Source organism: Tachyglossus aculeatus, chromosome X1, assembly GCF_015852505.1.
Source record: "Tachyglossus aculeatus isolate mTacAcu1 chromosome X1, mTacAcu1.pri, whole genome shotgun sequence".
In the NCBI taxonomy this organism is placed as follows: domain Eukaryota; kingdom Metazoa; phylum Chordata; class Mammalia; order Monotremata; family Tachyglossidae; genus Tachyglossus; species Tachyglossus aculeatus.
The window spans coordinates 127,983,408-128,007,694 of NC_052101.1; the positions used below are offsets into that span (position 1 = coordinate 127,983,408).

Below are 24,287 nucleotides of genomic sequence, written 5' to 3' on the forward strand. Positions count from 1 at the left end.
GTCACCAGAGTCGTCCAGAAGACAAGTGGCTGAGCTGAGGTTATAACTCAGGTCCTCTTCCTGCTAAGCTTGTGCTCTTTCCATTAAGATGTGCTGCTTTTCATACACAATAGACTGAAAAGTGAGAACATAGAATAGAAGTGGGCAAGCCTTGTGAACTGAAGAGCCACAAAACGAATGTAAAATATGGCCTCGATCCACCGGCAGAGAATCAATGAATAAATGAAATAGACACATTCACGAGTGCTAAAATGGTTACCAACTATGCACTAGGATTCGTACCCTATAGGCTCTTGTAATTCACCACCACCCCACCCACCTCAGCCCCACAGCACTTAGGCCCATATCCACAACTTATTTATTCATATTAAAATCTGTCTCCCCCTCTAGATTGTAAACTCACTATGGTCAACTCTGTCATACTGTGCTCTCACAAGTGCTTAGTACTGCACACAGTAAGTGCTCATTCATTCATTCAATTCATTCAATCATATTTATTGAGCATTTACTGTGTGCAGAGCACTGTACTAAGCACTTGGAAAGTACAATTCAGCAATAGAGACAATACCTGCCCACACTGGGTTTACAGTCTAGAAGAGGGGAGACAGACATCAAAATAAGTAAACAGGCATAAATATAAATAATTTGAAGTGTGGAAGAGAACTAGCTTGGCGGCTGTGTGGAGGGAGAGTATTCCAGGCCAGGGGAAGGACATGGGCCGGGGATCGATGGCGGGACAGGCAAGCAATGAGCAATTGGCTGGAGATGGAAGAATTTCAAGTAAGGCATCATAGGTTAGGTAAGGAGGCATCCAGGGTATGTCAGGAGGAGAGAGCAGAAACGAAAGAAGGAGAGAGCTAGAAGGGAGTCTTGTGCCTGGTTAGGAGCTTTAGCTGTATGCAGGCAGGCATTGATGGCCACTGGACATTTTTGAGGATGGGAGCATCCTCAATCACTTATCCACTCTGCCTACAAGGAGTTTACACTCTAATGGGATAGATAGATATAAAGGTAATATTGCCTAGTGGAAAGGGCCCAGGCCTGTATTCTAATCCCAACTCTGCCACTTCACTTCTCAGTTCCTCAGTTCCCTCATCTGCAAAATGGGGATTTCAATACCTGTTCTCCCTCTGACAGTCTGTGAGGCCCACATGAGATTTGATGATATTGTATCAATATCACTTAGTCCAATGCTTAGCATATAGTAAGTGCTTACCCTCATCTCTCACCCATGGCTTGCCTCTGGCCAGGAACTTCCTCACTCTTCACATCTGACAGGCGATAACTCTCCCCACCTTCCAAGGCTTATTAAAAGGACATCTCCTCCAAGAGGCCTTCCCCGATTTAACCCTCATTTCCTCTTCTCCCACTCTCTCCTGCATCATCTATTGAGCACCTACTAGAAGCAGAGCAGTGTACTAGATGCTTGGGAGATACTGGTGGTTAACTGATTGGCCTCCTACCTTCTACAATCAATCCGTCAATCAGTTGTATCGAATGAGCACTTACTGTGTGCAGAGCACTGTACTGAGCAGTTGGAAGAGTACAATAAGTTCAATAGACATGACCCCGGCCCTCGAGGAGCTGACCATCTAGTGGCCAGGAGGAGTAAAGAGAGCAGCCACAAACCTAACTAACGTTAGCCATTGGGCTGAAAGAAGATCGACTTTGCCACAAAGATGGCTGTCTCACACAAGTCCCAGGAGCCTGAAACCACCAAATTATAAATCAATCAATCAGTGGCATTTATTGAGTGCTTACTATGTGCAGAGCAGTGTGCTAACTGCTTAAGGTGCCTCAGGTTTCCTGAATCCTTCTTTAAGTCTGCAGTCCAAGTGCATTTTATCAAGCAAGCCTAGCTGTTCTGGAATCAGTAGCACAACTCCTTAAATAGGTTTATCTTGAATTCAATAGCTAATAACCCAGCTTTCCAACCAGAAAGGAGTGTCTGATTTCAGGCGGTTAATTTTGGTAACAGGACAGTTGCGATTTTTAATGACCTTATTTACCAGTCTCCCTCCCGATACTGACTACTTAACTTGCCTTTATTAAACATTTTAGCAGATGTCTTCGTTGCCGCTCCATAAAAGCAATTGTCTGGGCTTTTATAATTTCTCATTTTGAATCCTGTGAGTCTTTGGAGTACGACTCCTTTTGTGGCACTCAAGTCTATATCAGCATTGTATAATAGAGCAGCTAGTCTCATTTTGCAGTGTGATTACAAAACCCATCACTGTGAATTATACAGCAAGCCAAATTGGTTTCCACCTTCTACAAAGCCAGAATATTATCTTGCACAAATAGTGTACAAATGGAGAAATAATATGAGTCCAACTTATCTGAGCAAGATAAACGACAAAAGGTTTCTACTGCTCACTCCATCAACTCTTATACATGCTGTTAATGACGCCTACCGCAAAGCCCTAATAATGGTGAATACTCTCTCACTGAACTTCAATTTACCTGCTCTGATATTCCTCCTACTGCAAATCTGTGAAACTGGAAATTCATTTCAAAGGAATGTCCCCAGACTTCTTTGGTTCAAGTGTCATTGGGAACAAGGTGCTTACTGCCAAGGATGGGGGTATTGTCTGATATGAATTAGTGATACGTTTATTTATAAGCCATTCTTCTCAAATATTTTATATTGTGGAATGAATTTTCTCTATGCATTTTTCTTCTGATAATAGTGCCTTGATTTTATAATACTGGTATTCCCAGAATGTTTTCGAATTACTTATCTTGTTTTCATCCACACAAAATCCCTGGGAGAGGAAGGAATTATTCTGCCCTGTTTTCAAATGAGGAAACTGAAGCCCAGAGAGGTTAAGTGACTCACCTGGGGTCACACAGCAGTCCAGAGGCAGAACTGAGCCTAGACCCCAGGTCCTCAGACTCAAAGACCTGTGATTTTTCTGCTACACTGTGCTGATTCATTGATTTCCTGATATTGATTGACACTCTGGGGAGCCAGCCTAACAACTGATTTCTTAAAATTCCCCAAGATCCTGATGGTGCTGATGATATCAGAGTCAGTGATGTGCTAATGATAGAGGGATGAACTCCAAAACCTTTATTTTGGTAGGACTTGATAACATAACAGAGTGGAGAGGGGAGTAAGGAGACAGCCACTAAGCCTTCTGTGTTATACTGGGTGAGCCACTTAACTTCACTGGGCCTCAGTTTCCTCATCTGTGAAATGGGGATATAATACTGGTCACTTCCCCCTCTTAGACTCTGGGCACTGTGTTGGGATGGTTTCTGTTTCCAATCTGGTTATCTCATATCCACTTCAGTGCTTGGCACAGGGTTTGGAACACAGTAAACACTTAGTAAATACTTAATTACTACTAACAGAATTGTTTGGGTCTGGCAGGGAGGATCCTTTGGGGAATGGATTCTTTCCTAATTATCATAATAATGATATTCATTGAGTGCTAATTCTTTGCAAAGCACTGTACTAAGTAAATATGATCATTATCTGTTAAATGCTTACTATGTGCCAAGCACTGTACTAAGCATTGGGGGTAGATACAAGATAATCATGTCTGACACATTCCCTGTCCCACAGGCTAAGTAGGAAGGAAAACGGGAATCGAATCTCCATTTTACAGATGAGGAAACTGAGGTATAAAAGTTAAATGACTTACCCAAGGTCATGCAGCAGAAAAGAGGCAAAGCTGGGACTAGAACTCAAGTCCTCTGACTCCTGGGCTTGTCCCCTTTCCTAAAGACCACGCTGTTCCCCACTTGGGAGTGTTTGGGAGAGTACAGTAGACTTAGTTCGCATGGTCCCTGCCCTCACCCTAGAATGAGACATTAAAATAAAATAAATTACAGGTCGGGGGAAGCAGTTGCAGGGGTCGTGGAATCAGGCACCATCTCCATCCTGCCAGGGCTCACAGTCTAAGAGCGGGGGACAACCGGTATTATTATTCCCATCCAACAATGAGGAAACAGAGGCCTAGAGCAGTTACTGCCCGAGGTCACAGAGTAACTAGTGGCCAATCTGGGCAACGAATCCAGGTCTGCTGACTCTTTCCGTTACTCCACATAGATAGAGGATGGGTCTAGGTGTCAGAAGGTCATGGGTTCTAATCCCGGTTCCGCCACATAGTTCAGAGGCCTTGGGCAAGTCATTTCACTTCTCTGCACCTCAGTTCCCTCATTTGTATAATAATAATAATAATAATGGCATTTATTAAGCACTTACTATTTGCAAAGCACTGTTCTAAGCACTGGAGAGGTTACAAGGTGATCAGGTTGTCCCACGGGGGGCTCACAGTCTTAATCCCCATTTTACAGATGAGGGAACTGAGGCCCAGAGAAGTAAAGTGACTTGCCTGAAGTCACACAGCTGACAAGTGGCAGAGCCGGGATTTGAACCCATGACCTCTGACTCCAAAGCCCGTGCTCTTTCCACTGAGCCATGCTGCTTCTCCTAACAGCCACTAAGAACTCAATAAATGCCACTCGTTGACAGATGGGTTATGCAACACTTTTTAATTTCCGTAGTATGACAGAAACATTGTATTTTATCCGTTATTCTAACCATCTCCTCCAAGAAGCCTTTCCCAATTAAACCCCTCTAATCCCCGGCTCACTCTCCCTTCTGCATTGTCTCTGCACTTGGATCTATGATCTTTGGGCTTTTGATGTTTGCCCCACCCTCAACCCCACAGCACTCATGCATACATTTATAAATTCTATATTTTAAAGTATTTATGTATACTAATTTCTGTCTCTCTAGACTGTAAACTCATTGTGGGCAGGGAACTTGTCTACGAACTCTGTTGTACTATCCTCTCCCAACCAGTACTATCCTCTCCCAAACGTTTAGTACAGCACTCTGCAAAATGTGAGTGCTCAATAATTATCATTGATTGATAGAATGATCTTCCACTGGCCTGCTGCGTGACCTTGAGCAAGTCACTTAACTTCTCTGTGCCTCTGATTCCTCATCTGTAAAATGAGAATAAAATATCTGTTCTCCCTCCCTCTGGGACTGTGAGCTGTCTGGCCCAGGAACTCTGGCCCATCTGAATATCTTGTATCTGGCCCAGTGCTTGGCACAGTACTTGTCACAGACTAAGAGCTTAATAAATACCATTGTTATTTCCCAGAGCTGTTTTGTTCTAATTATTTGACTTCTGGCAAGCTTTCTTTCATTCTCTCTTTTTGACTCTCCCACTGTGTTTATTCCCAAGAATTGTGCACCCTGTTGATTTTGTTCAAGGCAGTATCGTCATTTTTAAAGGTTGCTATTTTAAGTTTGTCTAAATGGACGTCGTTTTCTTAATAACTACGCCTATTTTCATTTCCTGATTTCTTTGTCTTCTTTTTCTTCTAGTGCATATGTTGCCTTTCTAATAGTGCATACTCAAATAGCCCCAGGATAATTCTTCTGGAATTCTTTGGAGGAAAAGCGTCAGGTAAATCCCAGTTATTTAAAGGTTCTTTTATTTACCCTTCATTCTGTTATTGTGGCTTTAAACTACCCACTTTGAAAGATCCCCATTATTGTGTTGCCCCTGTGGGAGTTACCCTCAATTATACCCAAACCTAAGTGTGTAATCATCACTGTTGCCCAGTGGAGTTTCTGAATACACTTTCTGCACTGAATCCTGCTTACTACTTAACACCAAGTCAATAGTCACCTTTTCCCTAATGGCCACCCAAATGAGCCGCTTTGAATAGGAGTCACCCGTGATGCTTGATCCATTCATTTCTTTTCCCCTCTCCAGGCTATTCCCAGTTATGCACAATGATTGTCATCTAACAGTGGCAGTCACGGTGCATCTAAGCTCTCGTCTGAGTCACCTCCAAGAATCTTAGGACCCTGGGGGGGCTCCAGAGACCAGACTGTCCCTGAAGCAGGCGAGTGAGGAATAGCAGCCGTGAGAATCCCCAGGGGTGAGGTCACACAGCCTCCCAAAAGTCACAAAATCTCACCAGTCATCAATGACCGAAATATTCTGATCCCTCAACTTGAATGGTCTTGCGTCCTAAGTTCATTCATTCAGTTGTATTTATTGAATGCTTAGTGTGTGCAGAGCACTGTAATACACGGTTGGAAAGTACAGTTCAGCAAGAAAGAGAGACAGTCCCTGCCCACAATGGGCCTACAGTCTAGAAGGGGGGAACTAGAACCTAACTAGAAGTTCTAGTTATGATCCCTTCTTGAACTACTCAAGCAGTCAATCAATGGTATTAATTCTGGAGCCCTTCCCAACTGTCCTATCTCAATCGATGATCCCACCATCTTTCTTGTCCCAGGGTTTCAACATGGACTCCTCGTTGTCTTTCAATGTCCATAATGAGAGTAATAATAATCACTATAACAATAATAACAATACATTCAATTTTCTTCAATTCCTATCAGTACTTCCTGCACAACATCACCCAGGCCCACCTCTTCCATTCCACACAAGCAGCTACCATTTTGGCCCAAGCTTTGGTCATACCACAGCTAGGGCACGATATCAGTCGCCCCAGCAGTCATCCCAGCCCTTCATCTTTCCCCACTCCAATGTCTACTAAATGTGGTTACACAGATTGTCTTCCTGAAGCAGTGCTAGGTCCACATCTCCCTTCTCCTCAATACCTTTCACTGCCTCCCTGTGCCCCTCCATCTCAAGAAAATCTCCTTATGGTGGTCTTCAAGGTTCTCCACCAACTCCCCCCACTTTACCTCTCTGCTCTCTTCTCCCACTCTTCCCCAACATGCCATCTTCCTTTCTCCCAAGCCAACCTCATAGCTGTTCCTCCCTCTCGACTCTCCTGTCTCTGTCCCATCGCTTACGTCTTCCACCATCTTTTGGATTGGGAGCCCCCAGTGGGCCAGAGAGTGTGTCTGATTCAATGGCCTTTCCCCAGAACTGAATGCAGTGCATTCCCCATGGGAAACACTAAACAATGTCAGAGAGAATATTCATAATGATAACAATAGTAATAATATGCACCTGCTCCAGTTCTGTGCAGTTTGGAAAGAAGAGTGGAAACTGGGTTGTCAGCCATATGTCAGTGGGACCTCAGTTTCCTTGACCCATATCTTGAAACAAAAGTATCGTCTATTTAAAGAGAGAAAAAAATAATTCTGGGATCTTGAATAATAGTTATAAATAGTGATGAGGTGGGTTGCTCTATTTTCTTTATTTTTTTATTTCCATATTACCAAATTTTGACTTTGAAATGGTGTTGTTCTTTTGCATTTTGCATTATGGGAACTTAAAATAGCACCGTCCAACTGACTTCAATGTTGGCAATTGTGTAAAGGAAAACTACTCTTCGATCTTTTTTTATCGTTATTTTTCAAATGGCCTCAACAAAATAATGAGCCCATGACTAGAATCTGGAATTGGAAGCCTAATTCTTTCACCGTGGCCTAGGCCATGGCCATTCCAGTCTGGAAAGTTCTGGAGCTCACCTTGACAATGACAGAGCAGCCTAGTAACTGAGCACCTGCACACGGAGGAATGAATTTCAGGGCTAGGGTTGGGTGCATTTTCTCTTGTGCTCTCTCACCTCTGCCTGTCATGTTCCTGCAGGGGTGGTGGGTGCGAGGAGCAGGTAGAAGGGTAGGACGACAATGAATTGCAAAGAGATGGATCCATTCACAGCCCAAGTGTGCGCAGCCATAGCTCCATGACCTGGTTGATGGTTGCCTCGGTAACAGCTGAGGTCTTTGCCCCCCCATGCTGGCCTGCTATCTATTAGGATTTCCTCTGTGGCTGTCCACCTTATGGAATGACCTAGGTGGTTCTTCGGTCAGAAATGTTCACCACTGATGGCATGGCCCCAGCAGGAGGACCCGGGATTGGACTCTCAGCAGGAAGGTTATCATCTAACAATAGTCCATTCACATGACCATATACTTCAGCTAATGCAAGCCGTTTCCCAACTCATCTCATTCCCCTCAGGTAAATCCTCTCTGGGAACTGGGGGGCTATCGCTTAATGTTCTGGAGGAGGAGGATTGCCTAGAGGAAAGAGCATGGGCTTGGGAATCAGAGGTCATGAGTTCTAATCCCAGCTCTGCCACTTCCCTGCTGTGTGACCTTGAGCAACTCACTCAACTTCTCTGTGCCTCAGTTCCCCCATTTTGGAATTGGGATTCAACACTTGTTCTCCTTCCTACTTAGAATGTGAGCACCATGAGGGACCTGATTATCTTGTATATACCCCAGTGGTTAGTACAGTAACGAGAAGCAGTGTGGCTCAGTGGAAAGAGCACGGGCTTTGGAGTCAGAGGTCATGGGTTCAAATCCCAGCTCGACCAATTGTCAGCTGTGTGACTTTGGGCAAGTCACTTAACGTATCTGTTCCTCAGTTATCTCATCTGTAAAATGGGGATTAAGACTGTGAGCCCCCCGTGGGACAACCTGATCACCTTGTAACCTCCCCGGCGCTTAGAACAGTGCTTTGCACATAGTAAGCACTTAATAAATGTTATTATTATTATTATTACTATTATTATTACAGTACTTGGCACATGGAAAGCGATTAACAAATACGACAATTATGATTACTATTCTGAACTTTCAAAGGCTGGTGATATGCTCATGTATATATCCTATTCTGGTACTTCATCCTGATATTCTTGAACCCCTTTCTATTATATGCTCCTATTCCCACAATTTGTAAATTTTTTTTTGGTCATTTTGTCTTTCCCTTTTCATTGTGAGACACCTGAGGGCCGGGAATGTGTGTGGGCATACTTCTTTTCCTGGTGTCCTCACCCAAGCACTTAGTACAGTGCTTTGCTCTTTGGTAAGTCTCTAGGCTATAAGCTCATCTTCCAGACTGTGAGATCGAAGGCATTGTGGGCAGAGAACTTGTCTATCAATTCTATTGTAGTGTACTCTCCCAAGCACTTGGTACACCGCTCTGCACACACTAAGCACTCAACAAATACCAATGATGATGATGATGGTGGCCCTCAATAAGTAGACCGATTGGCTGAAATGATGCAAAGGGTATTTGCGTCTCCTGTTTCATCCATTAAAGCCACCATTCATAAGCCAGAAAGTGTCCTGCTTCCATTTGTCAAACCAACAATTTTACTGCTTATTTTATCCCCTCATCACCATTGATATTCACGTTTAAAAGCTGTATAAATGCACAATTTAAAGTGACACCCACCAGTGGTGGTTACTTTATCTTTTTGACTGACAACGATGAGATTTCTGTCATGCTCTGCCTCTCCTACAGTGCCAACGAAGGGATTTTTTGAAATCTTATTACCAGTTGCACTTTCACACTCTTAGATGGAACTTTCAATCAAAAAGGCAACCAGAAGGCTATACATTGGTGAGTTTTCCTACAAAGGGAACTTGCAAGGCTGCCGAGTGAATAATATAACTTCAATGCGGGGCCTACTAGCTGGAAATTTGAATGGGGCTACAGGCAGTAACAGTTTCTTGATGATGGCAAAAATTTAGTCCCAACTCTGTTTGAAACTACACCGCAGAACTGATGGTCCAGCAAAATTTCAAATTACAATGCACGCCATCTTCTTACTTTGGGCATCAGATTTAAAAAGATTTCCCATGGATGCAGGGGACAGTTCTGGAAATCTCTTGTAAAATGGATTTGATTCTACTGGGAACACAGGCGAATACAGCTGTGTAATGTAGAAGTTATTTCATCATAAAGTTATTGTCATGACGAATGCTGTATGAAGATATTCAAATGTGAAACCTGGGAATCAGACCCAATGTAAAGGCATTGGAAACTATATTCATTTTATTATAACACTTAAAGTTGATGGTGCACTGAGTGGATTTGTTAACCACAGGCACTATGACGAATGCTTAAGGCATGAAAAATAGATATTGATTGAGTGCTTACTGTGTGCTGAGCACTATACTAAGTGCTTGGGGAGTCCATATGCCAGTTGTATTCATTGAGTGCTTACGGTGTGCAGAGCACTTTGGAGAGTACAATATAATCGATACAATAGAGTTGGTTGATATGATCCCAAATCTACATCTCCTCCTCTGTTCTCTCTCCCTCGCTGCAGGCTTGTATCTCCTCTTGCCTTCAGAATATCTCCACCTGGATGTCTGCCTGCCATCTAAAACTCAACATGTCCAAGACTGAGCTCCTCATCTTCCCTCCCAAACCCTGTCCTCTCCCTGACTTTCCCATCACTGTGGACGGCACTACCATCCTTCTCGTCTCACAAGCCCGCAACCTTGGTGCCATCCTTGACTCCGCTCTCTCATTCACCCCACATATACAATCCATTACCAAAACCTGCCGATCTCACCTCCACAACATCGCTGAGATCTGCCCTTTCCTCTCCATCCACACCGCTACCTTGCTGGTTCAATCTCTCATCCTATCCCAACTGGATTACTGCATCGACCTCCTTTCTGATCTCCCATTCATTCATTCATTCAATCGTATTAATTGAGCGCTTACTGTGTGCAGAGCACTGTACTAAGCGCTTGGGAAGTACAAGTTGGTGACATATAGAGACGATCCCTACCTAACAACGGGCTCACAGTCATCCTCCTGTCTCTCCCCACTTCAGTCTATACTTCACTCTGCTGCCCGGATTATCTTTCTACAGAAACGCTCTGGGCATGTCACTCCCCTTCTCAAAAATCTCCAGTGGTTGCCTTTCAATCATCACATGAAGCAAAAACTCCTATCAACTTCAAAGCTCTCCATCACCTTGCCCCCTCCTACCTCACCTCCCTTGTCTCCTTCTACAGCCCAGGCCGCACACTCCGCTCCTCTGCCACTAACCTCCTCACTGTGCCTCGTTCTCGCCTGTCCCGCCTCCGACCCCCGGCCCATGTCCTCCCCCTGGCCTGGAATGCCCTCCCTCCGCACATCCACCAAGCTACCTCACTTTCTCCCTTCAAAGCCCTACTGAGAGCTCACCTTCTCCAGGAGGCCTTCTCAAACTGAGCCCCCATCCTCTGCTCCTCCTCCCTCCCCATCACTCCCATTCCCTCCCTCTGCCCTACTCCCTTCCCCTCGCCACATCACTTGTGTATATTTATATATATTTATTATTCTATTTATTTTATTAATGATGTGTATATATCTATACTTGTATTTATTTTTATGGTATTGACACCTGTCTACTTGTTCTGTTTTGCCATCTGTCTCCCCCTTCTAGACTGGGAGCCCGTTGTTGGGTAGGGACTGTCTCTATATGTTGCCAAATTGTACTTTCCAAGTGCTGAGTACAGTCCTCTGCACACAGTAAGTGCTCAATAAATACGATTGATGAATGAATGATCCCTGCCCTCAAAGGTTGGGAGAGATAATAAAATGAATTACAGATAGAGAAATCAACAGAGTAAAAAGATAATGACATAAATTCTGTGGGGTTGGGGGTGAGGTATCAAAGTAGTTATGGGGTTCTGACCTGAGTGCATATTGCAAGAAAGACAGTTCCTTGTAGGCAGGGAATGTGTCTACCAACTCTGTTATATTGTACTCTACCAAGTGCTTATTACAGTTCTCTGCACACAGTAAGCTCAGAATAAATTTGATTAATTGATAGGGTGGGGAAATGAGAGGTCAGTGAAGGCTTCCTGGAGGTGATATAATTTTAGTAGGACTTTGAAGATTGGGAGAGTGGTAGACTGTTGACTCTGAAGAGGAAGGGAGTTCCAGGCTGGAGAAAGTACACGAGCATTGGGGAGAGAGATGAGAGGAGGTCGGCATTAGGGGAGCAAAGTGTGCAGGCTGGCTTGTAGAAATCAGGGAGGCAAGATAGGAGGGGAAGAACTGATTGAATGCCTTGAAGCCAATGTTAATGACTACCTATTTGATGCAGTGGCGAATGGGCAACTATTGGAGGGTTTTGAGGAGTGGGGGGATGTGGACTGAATGGTAGTATAGAAAAGTGGTCTGGGCAGTGGAGTGAAATATGCACTGGAAAGGAGAGAGAGATGTGGCAGCAAGATCAGCAAGGAGGCTGATGCAGTAGTTGATGCTGGATATTGGTGAACAATCTGGAGTGCCTAAATGCTACTATTAAACATGTAGAAGATGGGGTAGATACAAGATCAAAAGGTTGTCTTACGTGGGACTCATAATCCATTAGACAACACTGGACACTGGACAGTACTGCTTCCCTACATGATACATGATCATAGTGAGAGTGATTTTGACCATAAATTACAATTTCTGCTGGAACTCTGTACCCGATTAGACTACTCATGGAGTTCTATCATAGACCAGAATCCCTGTGAAGAGGGAATTATAAACCCACAGGGTTCTGAACCTTTTCCTCATTTTTCTTCCAATTTTATCCATATTTTTTCAGTAGAGCTGCAACAGGAACTTACTGTCAGAATATTTGATGGACTGAACGTTTTCTGAAAGACGTTCAAAGAAGATTGTGAAGAACCAACCATTAAATTAAATCAGTGGTATTTATCAATCAATGATATGTATTGAGTGCTTATTCATTTATTCATTCAATGGCATTTATTGAGTGCTTACTGTGTGCAGAGCACTGTACTAAGCACTTGGGAAGTACAAGTCGGTAACATGTAGAGATGGTCCCTACCCAACAACGGGCTCACAGTCTAGAAGTGGGCAGAACATTATATTAAGCACTTGGAAGAGTGCAATACAACAAAGTTAATAGACACGATTCCTGCCTACAAGGAGCTTGAGAGGCAGGGTGGCCTGCTGACAAGAGCACAGGTCTGGGAGTCAGAGGACCTGGGTTCTAAACCCAGCTCTGCCACTTGTCTGCTGTGTCACCTTGGGCAAGTCACTTAACTTCTCTGTGCCTCAGTTACCTTATCTGTAAAAGGGGATTAAAACTGTGAGCCCTATGTGGAACAGGCACTGGGTCCAGTCCGATTATTTCTACCTACCCCAGGGCTCAGTACAGTGCCTGGAACATAAAGCGTTTAACAAATACCATTAAGAAAAAAGGAGTTCACAGTGGGAGAAAGACATTAATATAAATAAATTACACATACATATATTAAGTGCTGTGATGCTGAGGGTGGGAGGCTATGTCTTTTACTGTTATTGTCCTATCCCAGGTACTTCTGGGCAGGGAATGTATCTACCAACTCTGTTATATTGTACTCTCCCAAGTGCTTAGTACAGTGCTCTGCACTCCATAAACGTGTAATAAATACAATTAATTGAGAGGACAGCACTCAGCATATAGTAGAAACTCAATGAATACAAGTGATGCAACTACTTCTACACAGATTTAAAGACATTGTAAGGACCTATAGTAATGATAATAATCGTGGTTTTAGTTAAGCACTTACAACGTGTCAGGCACTGTACTAAGTGCTGGGGTTGATACAAGTGAATCGGGTTGGCATGCCATTCCAGCAATTCTGAGGAGTGAAAATGACTCCAGCCTCATCACAGACAATGAGAGAATCCTGAAGTGATGGCAACAAAATCTCAACATTCTCCTCCAAAGTCCTCTTATCACTGAAAATGAAACCCTACAAAACTTACAAGACTTACAAAATACCAAAGACACGGCACTTTTTTCCAATCATACTCTAGTTGTGAAAGAGCACAGGCCTGGGAGTCAGAAAACCTGGGTTCTAATCCCAGCTCTGACACTTGGCTGTTGTGTGACCAAGTCACATATGTGACCTGACTGCTCTGTGCCTCAGTTTCCTCATGTGTAAAATAAGGATTAAATATCTGTTCTCCCAATTACTTAGACTGTGAACCCCATGTGGGGCAGGGATTATCTTCTATCTATCTTAGTAATTAGTACAGTGCTTGGCACATGGGAAGTGCTTAACAAATACTGCAATTCCTATCATTAGCAGTGAGAACTATGGTGGTAAGAGTCAATGGCCAACCCAGTGACATAACCTCAGAAATCTTTAGGCCCAAGAGGCGACCCCTCTGCTAGAATACTTACACTCTCCCTCAATGTATGGAACACAGAAGATATGGCATAGGATCTCAAAGTTGCCACCATTGTAACCATCTTCAAAAAGGAAAGTGAAAAGATCAGATTCCATCAATTATCAAACCATCAAGATCTGCTAGAAGTCCAGAGTAATCCTTGTTAGGTTATCGGAGTATATGGTGGGCCGGATCAATCGATCGATAATCTTTGTCGAGGGTGACCAGACATACCCAGAATATCAGTGCGGTCTCAGATCATAGCATGGCACAACATGCTTGATTTTTGCAGCATGTCAGAGACTGAAAAAATCTGAGGGGAAGAACCAAGACCTCTATATGGCCTTCACAGACCTCACAAAATCATTTCACACATTTACTAGATCTGCCTGAAAATGGCTAAGTAAACTGATCTGCCCTAATAAACTTATCAAGATTGAGTGACTACTTGACGGCACAGTTGACTGAATCAGAGCCGAGGGTGCTGTGTCTGATCCATTCCCCATCGCCTAAAGGATGAAACAGGAATGCATCAGAGGCCCAGTCTTGCTCAATTAATTCTATGCAGCCAAGGTGGAGGATGCAACAGAAGAGATAGCTGCACGTGTTACAAATCACTTTCACATATCTGGGAAACTCCTCTAATCCAACAGACTTCTGGCATCATCCAAAGTTCTAAAGACAGTTGTTCAAGAACTGCTGTAGGAGTTGATTGTGCCCTAGAAGCACACGGCCAAGAAGAAATACAAATGATTTTAAATCACTGTGCTGAATATGCCCCCTGTACACACTGATGATGTGTGGGACTTAATTGCTGCACACAGAGCAGCATGGCATACTGCACAAAAGAAAGAAGTGATTTTTTTCAAACAGGAGCTTCATAAGGAGGAAAAGGAAAAACAGCACCAAACACCACAAACAACTACCATGACAGCACAAGAGGTGGCTTTTGTGTGCATAGTGTGCTAAGGACTGGGCAGTAGGTGTGAGGAGAACGGAGGAAAAAATGATATCGAAGGGATAGCTAAACCCTAGCAGTTTCTGACAAGGCAATGCAACAATTGAAGATCACTGTGGCAGACAGACGAGCCTGGCGATGACGAGAGGGGCTGCTCTCCTCAAGCAGAGGATGCTGGGAGACCACGACGACAGACGGTCCAGCCTGGCACTCAGCTGATCAAGAGAGGAGCTGTTATCCTCGGGCAAAGACTTTGCATAGATTGGGATACCAAGACGCAGGCTCGGAAACAGAGACAGGCCTGATGAGGTAAAAATGCATCAATCAATCGTTGGATCGATCAGTGGTATTTATCGAGCACTTTCTTTTGTCAAACACTGTACTCAGAGCTAGGAAGATGATACTACAATAGTCAATCAATCATCAATTAATCGTATTTTTTGAGTGCTTACCGGTCGCAGAACACTGTACTAAGCACATGGGAGGGTACTGTATAACAGAGTTGGTAGACATGTTCTCTGCCCTCAGTGAGCTTACAGTCTAGAGGGGAAGACAGACATTACTATAAATGAATGAATTATGGATATGTATATAAGGGCTGGGGGCTGAGGGAGGGATGTAGAAAGGGGGCAAGTCCACATGCAAGATTGATGCAGAAGGGATCAGGAGAAGAGGAGATGAGCTCCTAGTCAGGGAAGGCCTCTTGGAGGAGATCTGCCTTCAGGAAGTCTTTGAAGGTAGGGAGAGTGATCTTCTGTCGGATATGAAGAGGGAGAATGTTCCAGGCCAGAGGCAGGATGTGGGTGAGATGTCAGCGGGGAGATAGACAAGATTGAGGTACAGTGAGTAGGTTGGCAGAATTGTACTCTTCAAGCGCTTAGGACAGTGCTCTGCACACAGCAAACGCTCAGTAAATACAATTGAATGAGTGAATGAATGAAAGGAGTGCAGTGTGCAGGCCGTGTTGTAGTAGGAAATCGGGGGGTAAGGTAGAAGGGGGCAAAGCAATTGAGGGCTTTAAAGCCAACGGTGTGGCATTCCTGTTTGAAGTGGAGGTGGTTGGGCAACCCTTGAAGGTTCTTGAGGAGTGGGGAGACATAGACAGAATGGTTTTGGAGAAGAATGATCCAGGCAATGGCGCAAAGTATGGACTGGAGAGGGGAGAGACAGGAGGCAGGGAGGGCAGCAGGGAGGCTGATGCAGTAATCAAGGCAGGGTAGGATAAGTACTTTGATGACCATGGTACCAGTCTGGATGGAGAGGAGAGGAAAGGATGGATTTTAATGATGTTGTGAAGGTTGAACTGACAGGATTTGGTGACAGACTGAATATTTGCATTGAACGAGAGAGCTGAGTTGAGGGATAATGCCAGTGTTATGGGTTTGTGAGACAGGGATGATAGCGGTGACAGGGCAGTCAAGCAGAGGAAAGGATTTGGGTGGGAAGACAGAGGAGTTGTGTTTTGGACTTGTTAGGTTTGAGGTGTCGGTGGGACATCCAAATAGAGATGTCCTGAAAGCCGGAAGAAATGTGAGACTTCAGAGAAGGAGGGACATCAGGGCTGAAGTTGTGGATTTGGGAATCGTCTACATGAGACGATAGTTGAACCCCTGGGAGCGAATGAGTTCCCCAAGGGAGTGGGTATAGATAGAGAATAGAAGGAGACCCAGAACTGAGCCTTGGGGGACTCCCACAGTTAGGAGGCGGGATGCAGAAGAGGAACCTGTGAAAGAGATGGAGAATGAACGGCTAGAGAGATGTTAGGAGAACCAGGAGAGGACAGTGTCAATGAAGCCGAAGTTGGATAGTGTATCCAGATGAGGATGGTCAACAGTGTTGAAGGCAGCTGAGAGGTTGAGGAGGATTAGGATAGAGTAGAGGTCATTGGATTTGGTAAGCTGGAGATCATTTGTGACCTCTGAGAGGACAGTTTTGGTAAAAATGACCCCTGCCCCCAAGGAGCTTCCAAGGAGAGATCTGTTCTGGCAAACAGCCTCCCGTCAGTCTTTTCAGTCCCACTCACATGTGTGGATGTGCTCTTTCCGCAGTAATATTACCTTCCAAAATGTGAATTGTCCAAGGCCCTTTCAGATATTTTCATTTGCCAATTCCATTTACTGAAAGGGGGAGCAAAGCCGAACAAAAGGAAAACAACAGACGTATTTATAAAAATATATTTCACAAAGTAGGAAACAATACAGGAGTTTCTCTGGATACAATGCATGGCGTAAACAAACAATATCACAACAAAGCAAAGTAGAAGATGAAAATGATATGTGTGTAATACTTATTCCTATTCTACAATCGCTACGTCTAAATGGCAAGTTTGCATTACAAATTTAATATGTTTGCAGCTTCTAATGCTGTTCTTTTGTGGAGTGCAAGAGCCCCTGTGTGTAACCATGGACATTATGGAAAGAAATGCAAAGAACGGAAGCAGTCAACTTATGTACATACTGGTTCCTGCTCTAATACAGTGGAGAACTACAGGTATGCCTTACTGTACTGGGGAATGTGTGGATTTCTAAAAGTCTAGAGTTTAAATATTCACATGAACCAGTATGCTTCCAGATGTTTGTGCTTGTATTAAAAACACCAAATACTAGATTTATGAACAAAATATAAAACTGTTCAAAAGTTTCTCTGGGAAAATGTCATTCCTGCCCTCATCATTCACGTGAAACTCAACTACTCTAAAGGAACAGCTAGCTTCCTTTTTGCCTTGTATTGCCTGCAATAACCCTCATCAGCGCGTCAAAATGTACATGTATTGAACATTCATTATATAGAGAGAAAACAATCTAACAGATTATTCATGGATATCATTTAGTTTGTTTCTTATACTCCCTTAATCTATAGATTACCAACCCTAATAAATAAAAGCAGTAATGGACATCAATAAAATATTTATTTCAAGGATTAAACAAATAAATTCAATCTTTCTCATCAAACCAGCAATCTTTTCGATAGTCCACTCTGTTCAACAGTCTATTTTTATTTCCTCTCGGAAGATGAAATGGAGGATCAGAGTAATCCTTCTCCTAGAAAACAAGCCCCCGAAATGGATCCAGAACATGTGAATAATTCAAGGCTTGACACATTGTTTGCAGATTAAGTTCTGTTCGTGGTCACCAGTCAACAGGTACAATGGATGGTCCCTGCTCCAAAATGGCCCACCCTGGGATCTCGATACCTAGCCTTGCTGTGAGGAACAGACATTGCTTTACATTTTTCAGGGAGGTGGGATCATTGTTGGCCAATCGGGAAAGCCATGAGCATTGTACAAACTGGCAGGAGAAACCATTCAGCAGCAAAACAGACCCACAGTTCTACTTTCTAGGCAAGCCCCCGTGGTTTTGTATTTTCGCCCCTTTTTCATTTTACTGCAGATTAGCAAAGATCCAGATCTTTATGTCTGTGGTGGTCAAGTGAATACCAAATATTCAAAGACTTCTAGACACTCCACATACTTTACTTCACACTCCACAAGACTTATAAACCTCCTAACATATACTTTTTTTTTGGTTCAACATTACTATGTAGTTGATTTTATAGATGATTGGCACTAAACTCGCCTCTAAAACAAATGGCCACCTTAGTTTAGAACTAACACGGGTGGCCCTAGAATATTACATGATTGTTAAGTCACACACATAAGTTGGTAATCCACTGTCAAGTTTCTTTGTCACTTTCCCCAACTGAGTAGAGTTCCCCGAGTCTTTTAAAACGCGGACCCCATTCACTGAGGTAGTCAAAATTCTGATCTGAGTCTGATGTAGAAGACTCCAAGGAGCTGAGAGAGCCAGCCACAGACCCCCTGCCTTCATAGCCATAAATCTGAATCGAATCGTACGGTGGGGCTGTGGGATCATTATCGGCTTCGTGGAGACGCACGTTGATGAACTCATCGACATCCACGCCGTTTGGCACCGGAGCGAGGCCTTGCCGGGGCATGAACTGAAGATCAGGTTTAATATCCTTGCGGGGCAGGAAACCGTTGATTCCGTCGGGGTTTTGTAAAGTCGCAATGTCAAAAGCTTCCGTGTCCTCTTCACCACCGCCCTCGTCATCGTAACGGATGATGTTTTCCCTCACGTCTTCGTCGTCTTTGATAATCAGAGGCTCGTTCTTATGTCTTCTCAAGGTGACAAACAGCACCACAATGACTGAAGAGAAAACATTACATATTTGTCAGCCAAGACAGCAGAAGGGAGAAGGAGCAACTCACCAAGTGGTGTCCAACAGAACCGGAGGGGGGCCTTCTTTCTCTCTAAATGAATTAATAAGACCTCAGAGTGAGAATGGATTGATACCCCCTTGTAGGGTATGCCGGTAGCCCAGCCTCCATATTACCTGTGCTCCTAGATGCTCTTAGATGCTCCTAGAATTGCCTGATGCATCTAGTTCCACCCCAGATCAAAACTGCACAAGGGAAACAGGAGCTAAGGTGGTCAAATGACATGATAAACCTATAGGTTTCCTTCATTTTCCACTGGGGATTCAAGTCCAACAACAGGCTGGAAGTGAACCCCATTTTACAAAGTCAAGTGTTCCAGGCCAAAAGTGAGCAGCTCAATGATGTCATACAATCTAGGGCAGGGACACAAAGCTGAGGACAAACTTCCTCTCCCCTTTCCCTCTTGAGGAGCTAGGGTCAGGAGAGTCTTAGCAATGCTCTGTCGTTTTCACTGCATCACGGCTATACCGGCCTCCCTCACTTTACACTGGAGATATCTGAATCCATGTAAAGTGAACCCATTTTACAATGCCAAAAGGAAGTTAGGTTTGTCGGTGTCCAAGTGTACAAAGCAGGGTAAACAAAGAGCAATGCCAAGTGAGAGACAACAGCATTAAGAACTATGGAGCAGAGATACAAATTCCAGGACTGTAAGGGGATGTGAATTAAGCTGCAGTTTGCATGTGAGCTTACAATTCTTTTTTTCCATTTTTATACCAGCCTCTAGCCTTGCAGGTTGCTCTCATGCCCAGTCTGAATGTGGATAGAGCTAATTCTCAGAGTGCCCTCATGGAAAGCAATCTTTCTCCTCTTGTGATCTGCCCCACGGACATCAGGAAAATATTCCCTGCCTAATCGGCTATCAAGAATCCAGACTGATGTGTCTTCCAATCGGAATCCATCATTCCTTTCTCATTCTCACATATCTATGGCCTGAGAAATGACTTAGCTTCACAATCCACTCTCTGGACATGATGTGACTTCCCTGTTGTTTGTGGAGGTTTTGTTTGCTGATTTACAGGCATTTATGAACCAGCTATAATGTGAACATCAATAAAATGATATACACACCTAGTAGCAAAATGATGCAAGCCAGTATGGCGATCAAGGCCCCCATACTTAGGCCAATGGGAAGTACGTAAGCTTCAACGTTACAAGATTGGACCACGCCATCACTGCTGCAACCACAGACTCGAATAGTGAGTGTACTGGTACTGCTCATGGGTGGATTTCCACTATCGCTGATTATGATCGGTAAAAGGTACACTTCTTGCTTCTGGCGATTGAATCCACTGTGCTTGGCCAAAATGCTGAGGGAATTATCTGGAAAAGGTGAAAAGGGAAAAAAATGGCATCAGGGAGAAATAGTTATGCAAACAAGCCTCCTTCTTCTAGTTCATAATCCTGTGCAAAAAGCAAGATATTTCCAAGTTGTCAAACACTGACCATCCTTTCCCTCCCTTCTCCAGGTCTCCCCTCCCTCCACCCAGGTTCCATCGAACGTATGCGTGCACACAGGCACACACTCACAGCCTGCTTATGTGTTTCCTCATTCAGGAAGATCAGTATGTTACAAACATCCTACCTGTGAAATATTTTGAACATACAACCACCAGTGCTCTTCCAGGAATGATACCTGTCACTCAAAATGTTCATTGCATTTCAATTCAAAACAGAAATGGCCAGCACAAAAGAAGATAAACATGACTATCATAGGCAAATAAACCACGACTGGAAATCAGGACACCTTTCGCGCGTGTTTTCTCAGAAAAAAAGGTTAAGCAAAGGGTCTAGAACATTTTGCTGTATTATCTTGAAAAACAAGAGAATAAACAAAGAAATCATTTTTACATCTGTTAGAATATGAACATGTACAAAATGCCTTGCTGATCAGCAGTGAACCCCACAAAATGTGCTGATTTGTTTAATACGTCTATGGATTTCCTTTGGTTATGCTCCATTATATAATGCTTTTAGGCAGAACTCACCATGAGTATGAATATGATATTACTATGATAGCGGTGTACCAAATGATCCAAGAATCTTTATTTTCCATCACCTAGAAGGCATAACCAGCATGAAAAACATCACGGAAAAAAGGACTGCAAGCATACAATAAACAAACGTGCTCTACTGCGGGAATTTTGGTGACAGGTCTGGACAGAGTTAATCAGCACAAAGGACATTTCCACAGTAGCTTGAAAGGAAAGAGGAAAATTGTTCTAGCAGCTCTAAAATTAATATTATATCAAAATAATTAATATTGTAATGTGTCTGTTCTTTCCAGTTATTTATATGAACTATTCTTTCATAGCAGAAATAGTATTAGTAGTAATCGTAGTAGCAGTAGTAGTAAAAATTGTAGCTATGGTATTTATTGAGCTCCCACTGGGTGCAATACACTATACTAAGCACCTATGAAGTAGAGAATAAGCAAGTGCCATAATCCCTGCTCACAAGGAGCTTGCCTTCTAGTGGGGGAGACAGACATAAAAACAGTTACCAAATAAACAAAATAAATAAATGAACATGAAACTTCTCTATTCCTTCTGTTAGAAGTGAACCTTGAAAATTAGCAATGTTTCAGCATGGTTTTAACACTGATTGAGTCCAAGTGTGCCTAACTGACATTGCATTTCTGGTCTCACAATAAAAATAACGATAATAATGTGGGCAGGGAACATTTCTGCCAATTCTGTTCTACCCTACTCCCCCAAAAACTTAGTACAGTGCTCAGCACACGGTAAGTGCTCAATAAATATGATTGATTGAATAAGGATAATGATAACTGTGGTATTTGGTACGCACTTACTACGGGTCCAGCACTATACTAAGCACCAGGGAAGATACAAGATAATCAGATCCCACATGGGGGCTCATAAAATTGGACACGATAAGTACCAGACTGCGGATTTTCTTGGACCCGGAGTTTGGCACAAATGCTACCCCCAAGTTCAAGAAGGATTGGTAAATAGGCACAGAGAAGTTAAGTGACTTGCCCAAGGTCATTCAGCTGACTAGTGGCAAAACCGGGATTAGAACACAGGCCCTCTTACCCCTGACCTGTGCTCTTTACACTAGGTCACACTCCACCCAATCCTTCTTGAACTTGGGGGTGGCATTTGTGCCAAACTCCGGGTCCAAGAAACTCCACAGTCTGGTACTTATTGTGTCCAACGCTATGTGCACACACAAATGGATTATTCCAACACCATGGCCCGCAGTATCCAAATAGACACTAGTTGGATGAACGTTTCCCATTTCCCTAGCAATGTTCTAACCCAAACCTCACGTCCTGGCAGAACTGAGTCCTGACTGTGCAATATCTGGATTGCTTTGGAAGGCACTTTGAAAAAACCTAGCTCATTTGGCCCTCTTCGTTGGAGCCTACTGTATATGCAAGCAATTCAGAGGAAAATGGTTTGGTCTAGATGCCATAGTACAGGTTTAAAATCGCTGATTCCTGTAGACTGCAATTTAGCTACTTTTCCTCAGGGCTCTTAGGAACTCTTCAACTCTCCGGTCTTTAATCACCTTAAAGATAAGCTTTAAATCTAAGTCCTCACCTAGAGTTCACATAGGCTTTTCCTCAAGTTAAGAACACAGGGAAAACAGTATTACGTAATGATCTACCAATAGCAATAGCACATAATAACGGGGATCATAGGATGATACCATATATCCTACAGTTTATATTTGGGGGAAGAATTCATGGTAAATAGAACTATAATCAAAAAGGTAAATTAAGGAATATAGGAAAGGAAAGGAAAGGTAAATCATCATGGTAGTAAAGGTGACCACCCTATTACTCTAAACAAAACAAGTGTTGGAAAGCCACCGAGTTAAAGCCCAAAGATTTCAGGTTGTCTCCGCATACAGTAGCAAAGTCTAAAGGAAAGAACACGGGACTGGAAGTCAAGAGACCTGGGTTTTAGTCCTAACTCTACCACTTGTCTTTTGTGTGACTGTGGGCAAGTCACTTCACTTCTCTGTGCCTCAGTTTCCTCCTCTGGTAAAATGGGGACTAAATACCTGTTCTCCCTCTCCCTTCTCACTGTGTCTGACCCTTGTTATCTTGTATCTACCCTGGTGCTAAGCAGTGTGGCTTACAAAATATTGATGATGATGGGGTTGACAGTAATTGAAAAAAGGAGTTGGGCAGGAATTATCCAGATTGTCCAAATGATCTGAAGAAAGCCTTCCCTCTTCAATGTAACCAAGCAGAAAGAAAAATTGCAAGTTGGGGCAGATCTGCTTTTTATGCCAAAATTAACGGATGAAGAGAAGATCAGCAGATATCCGAACTTTTCAAAAAATGTATCCTGACATTTGACTTGCAAATTTGGTTTAAATTGTCTTGGTCAAGTTAAATGGATTGAAAGTGGCTAGAAGGTCAAAGTCAAGGGGAAATGACACTGAATTTAATGGGGGAGGTGTCTAATGAAGTCCATAATCTTAATGAATAGGGTTGGAAGAAATAATACAACAGAGAGCTTAACAGAGTAAATAAAAACACCAGAGGGAAAAAAACCCAGCATAAATACTAGAAGCAGCTTGACCTAGTGGAAAGAACCCGAGCCTGGAAGTCAGAGGACCTGGGTTCTAATCCCAGCTCTGCCAGTTGTCTACTGTGTGACCTTGGGCAAGTCGCTTCACTTCAAGTCTGTAAAATGGGAATTCAATGCCTGTTCTCCCTCCTACTTAGAGACTGCATCTGACCTGATTAGCTTGTATCTACCCCAGCGCTTAGAACAGTGCTTGACACATAGTAAGTGCTTAACAAATACCAAATAATGGCAATAAAAGCAATCATGTACGTCATCCCACCTTGATGAGATGAAATGATGTTGTTCTCTCTGCTCACCCTCCCTCTTATCCTTGTGTGGGAGAGAGGCTGTTTGAACCAATCGATTAATCCATCAGTGGTATTTATTGAGTATTTACCGTGTGCCAAGCCCTGTACTAGGCATATGGGAGAGAACAATACAGTAGAGTAGGGAGACATGTTCCCTTGCCCAAAGAGAGTTTCCTGTCTAGAGGGGGAACTGGTGATCTCGTATTGACACTGGTGATCTCGTATTGTAACAATTACCATTATTGTTACAATAGTTGATGCAGAATGTGTGGTTTCTCTGTGGATAGTTATTCAGTCTTGTGGATACTGGCAGCCTCGTCCTCGCTCCCTAACCACACTGCTGTTCTGACACTCCCCCTGACCATG

General features: G+C 43.4%; 1 protein-coding gene across 2 annotated transcripts in view; it reads right to left on the reverse strand.

Annotated features, from left to right (window-relative positions):
• Window positions 1-17,023: 17,023 nt before the first annotated feature.
• Window positions 17,024-24,287, reverse strand: part of CDH8 (cadherin 8) — a 429,973-nt gene continuing 422,709 nt past the window's right edge. For both annotated transcript variants that reach the window (XM_038740092.1, XM_038740093.1), the window contains 2 exons: window positions 20,138-20,389; window positions 17,024-18,995 (listed from right to left, as the gene is read on the reverse strand). In XM_038740092.1, coding sequence (XP_038596020.1) covers window positions 18,502-18,995; window positions 20,138-20,389 — 746 coding nt within the window. In that variant the 3' untranslated portion in view covers window positions 17,024-18,501. The remainder of the gene's footprint in view (window positions 18,996-20,137; window positions 20,390-24,287) is intronic.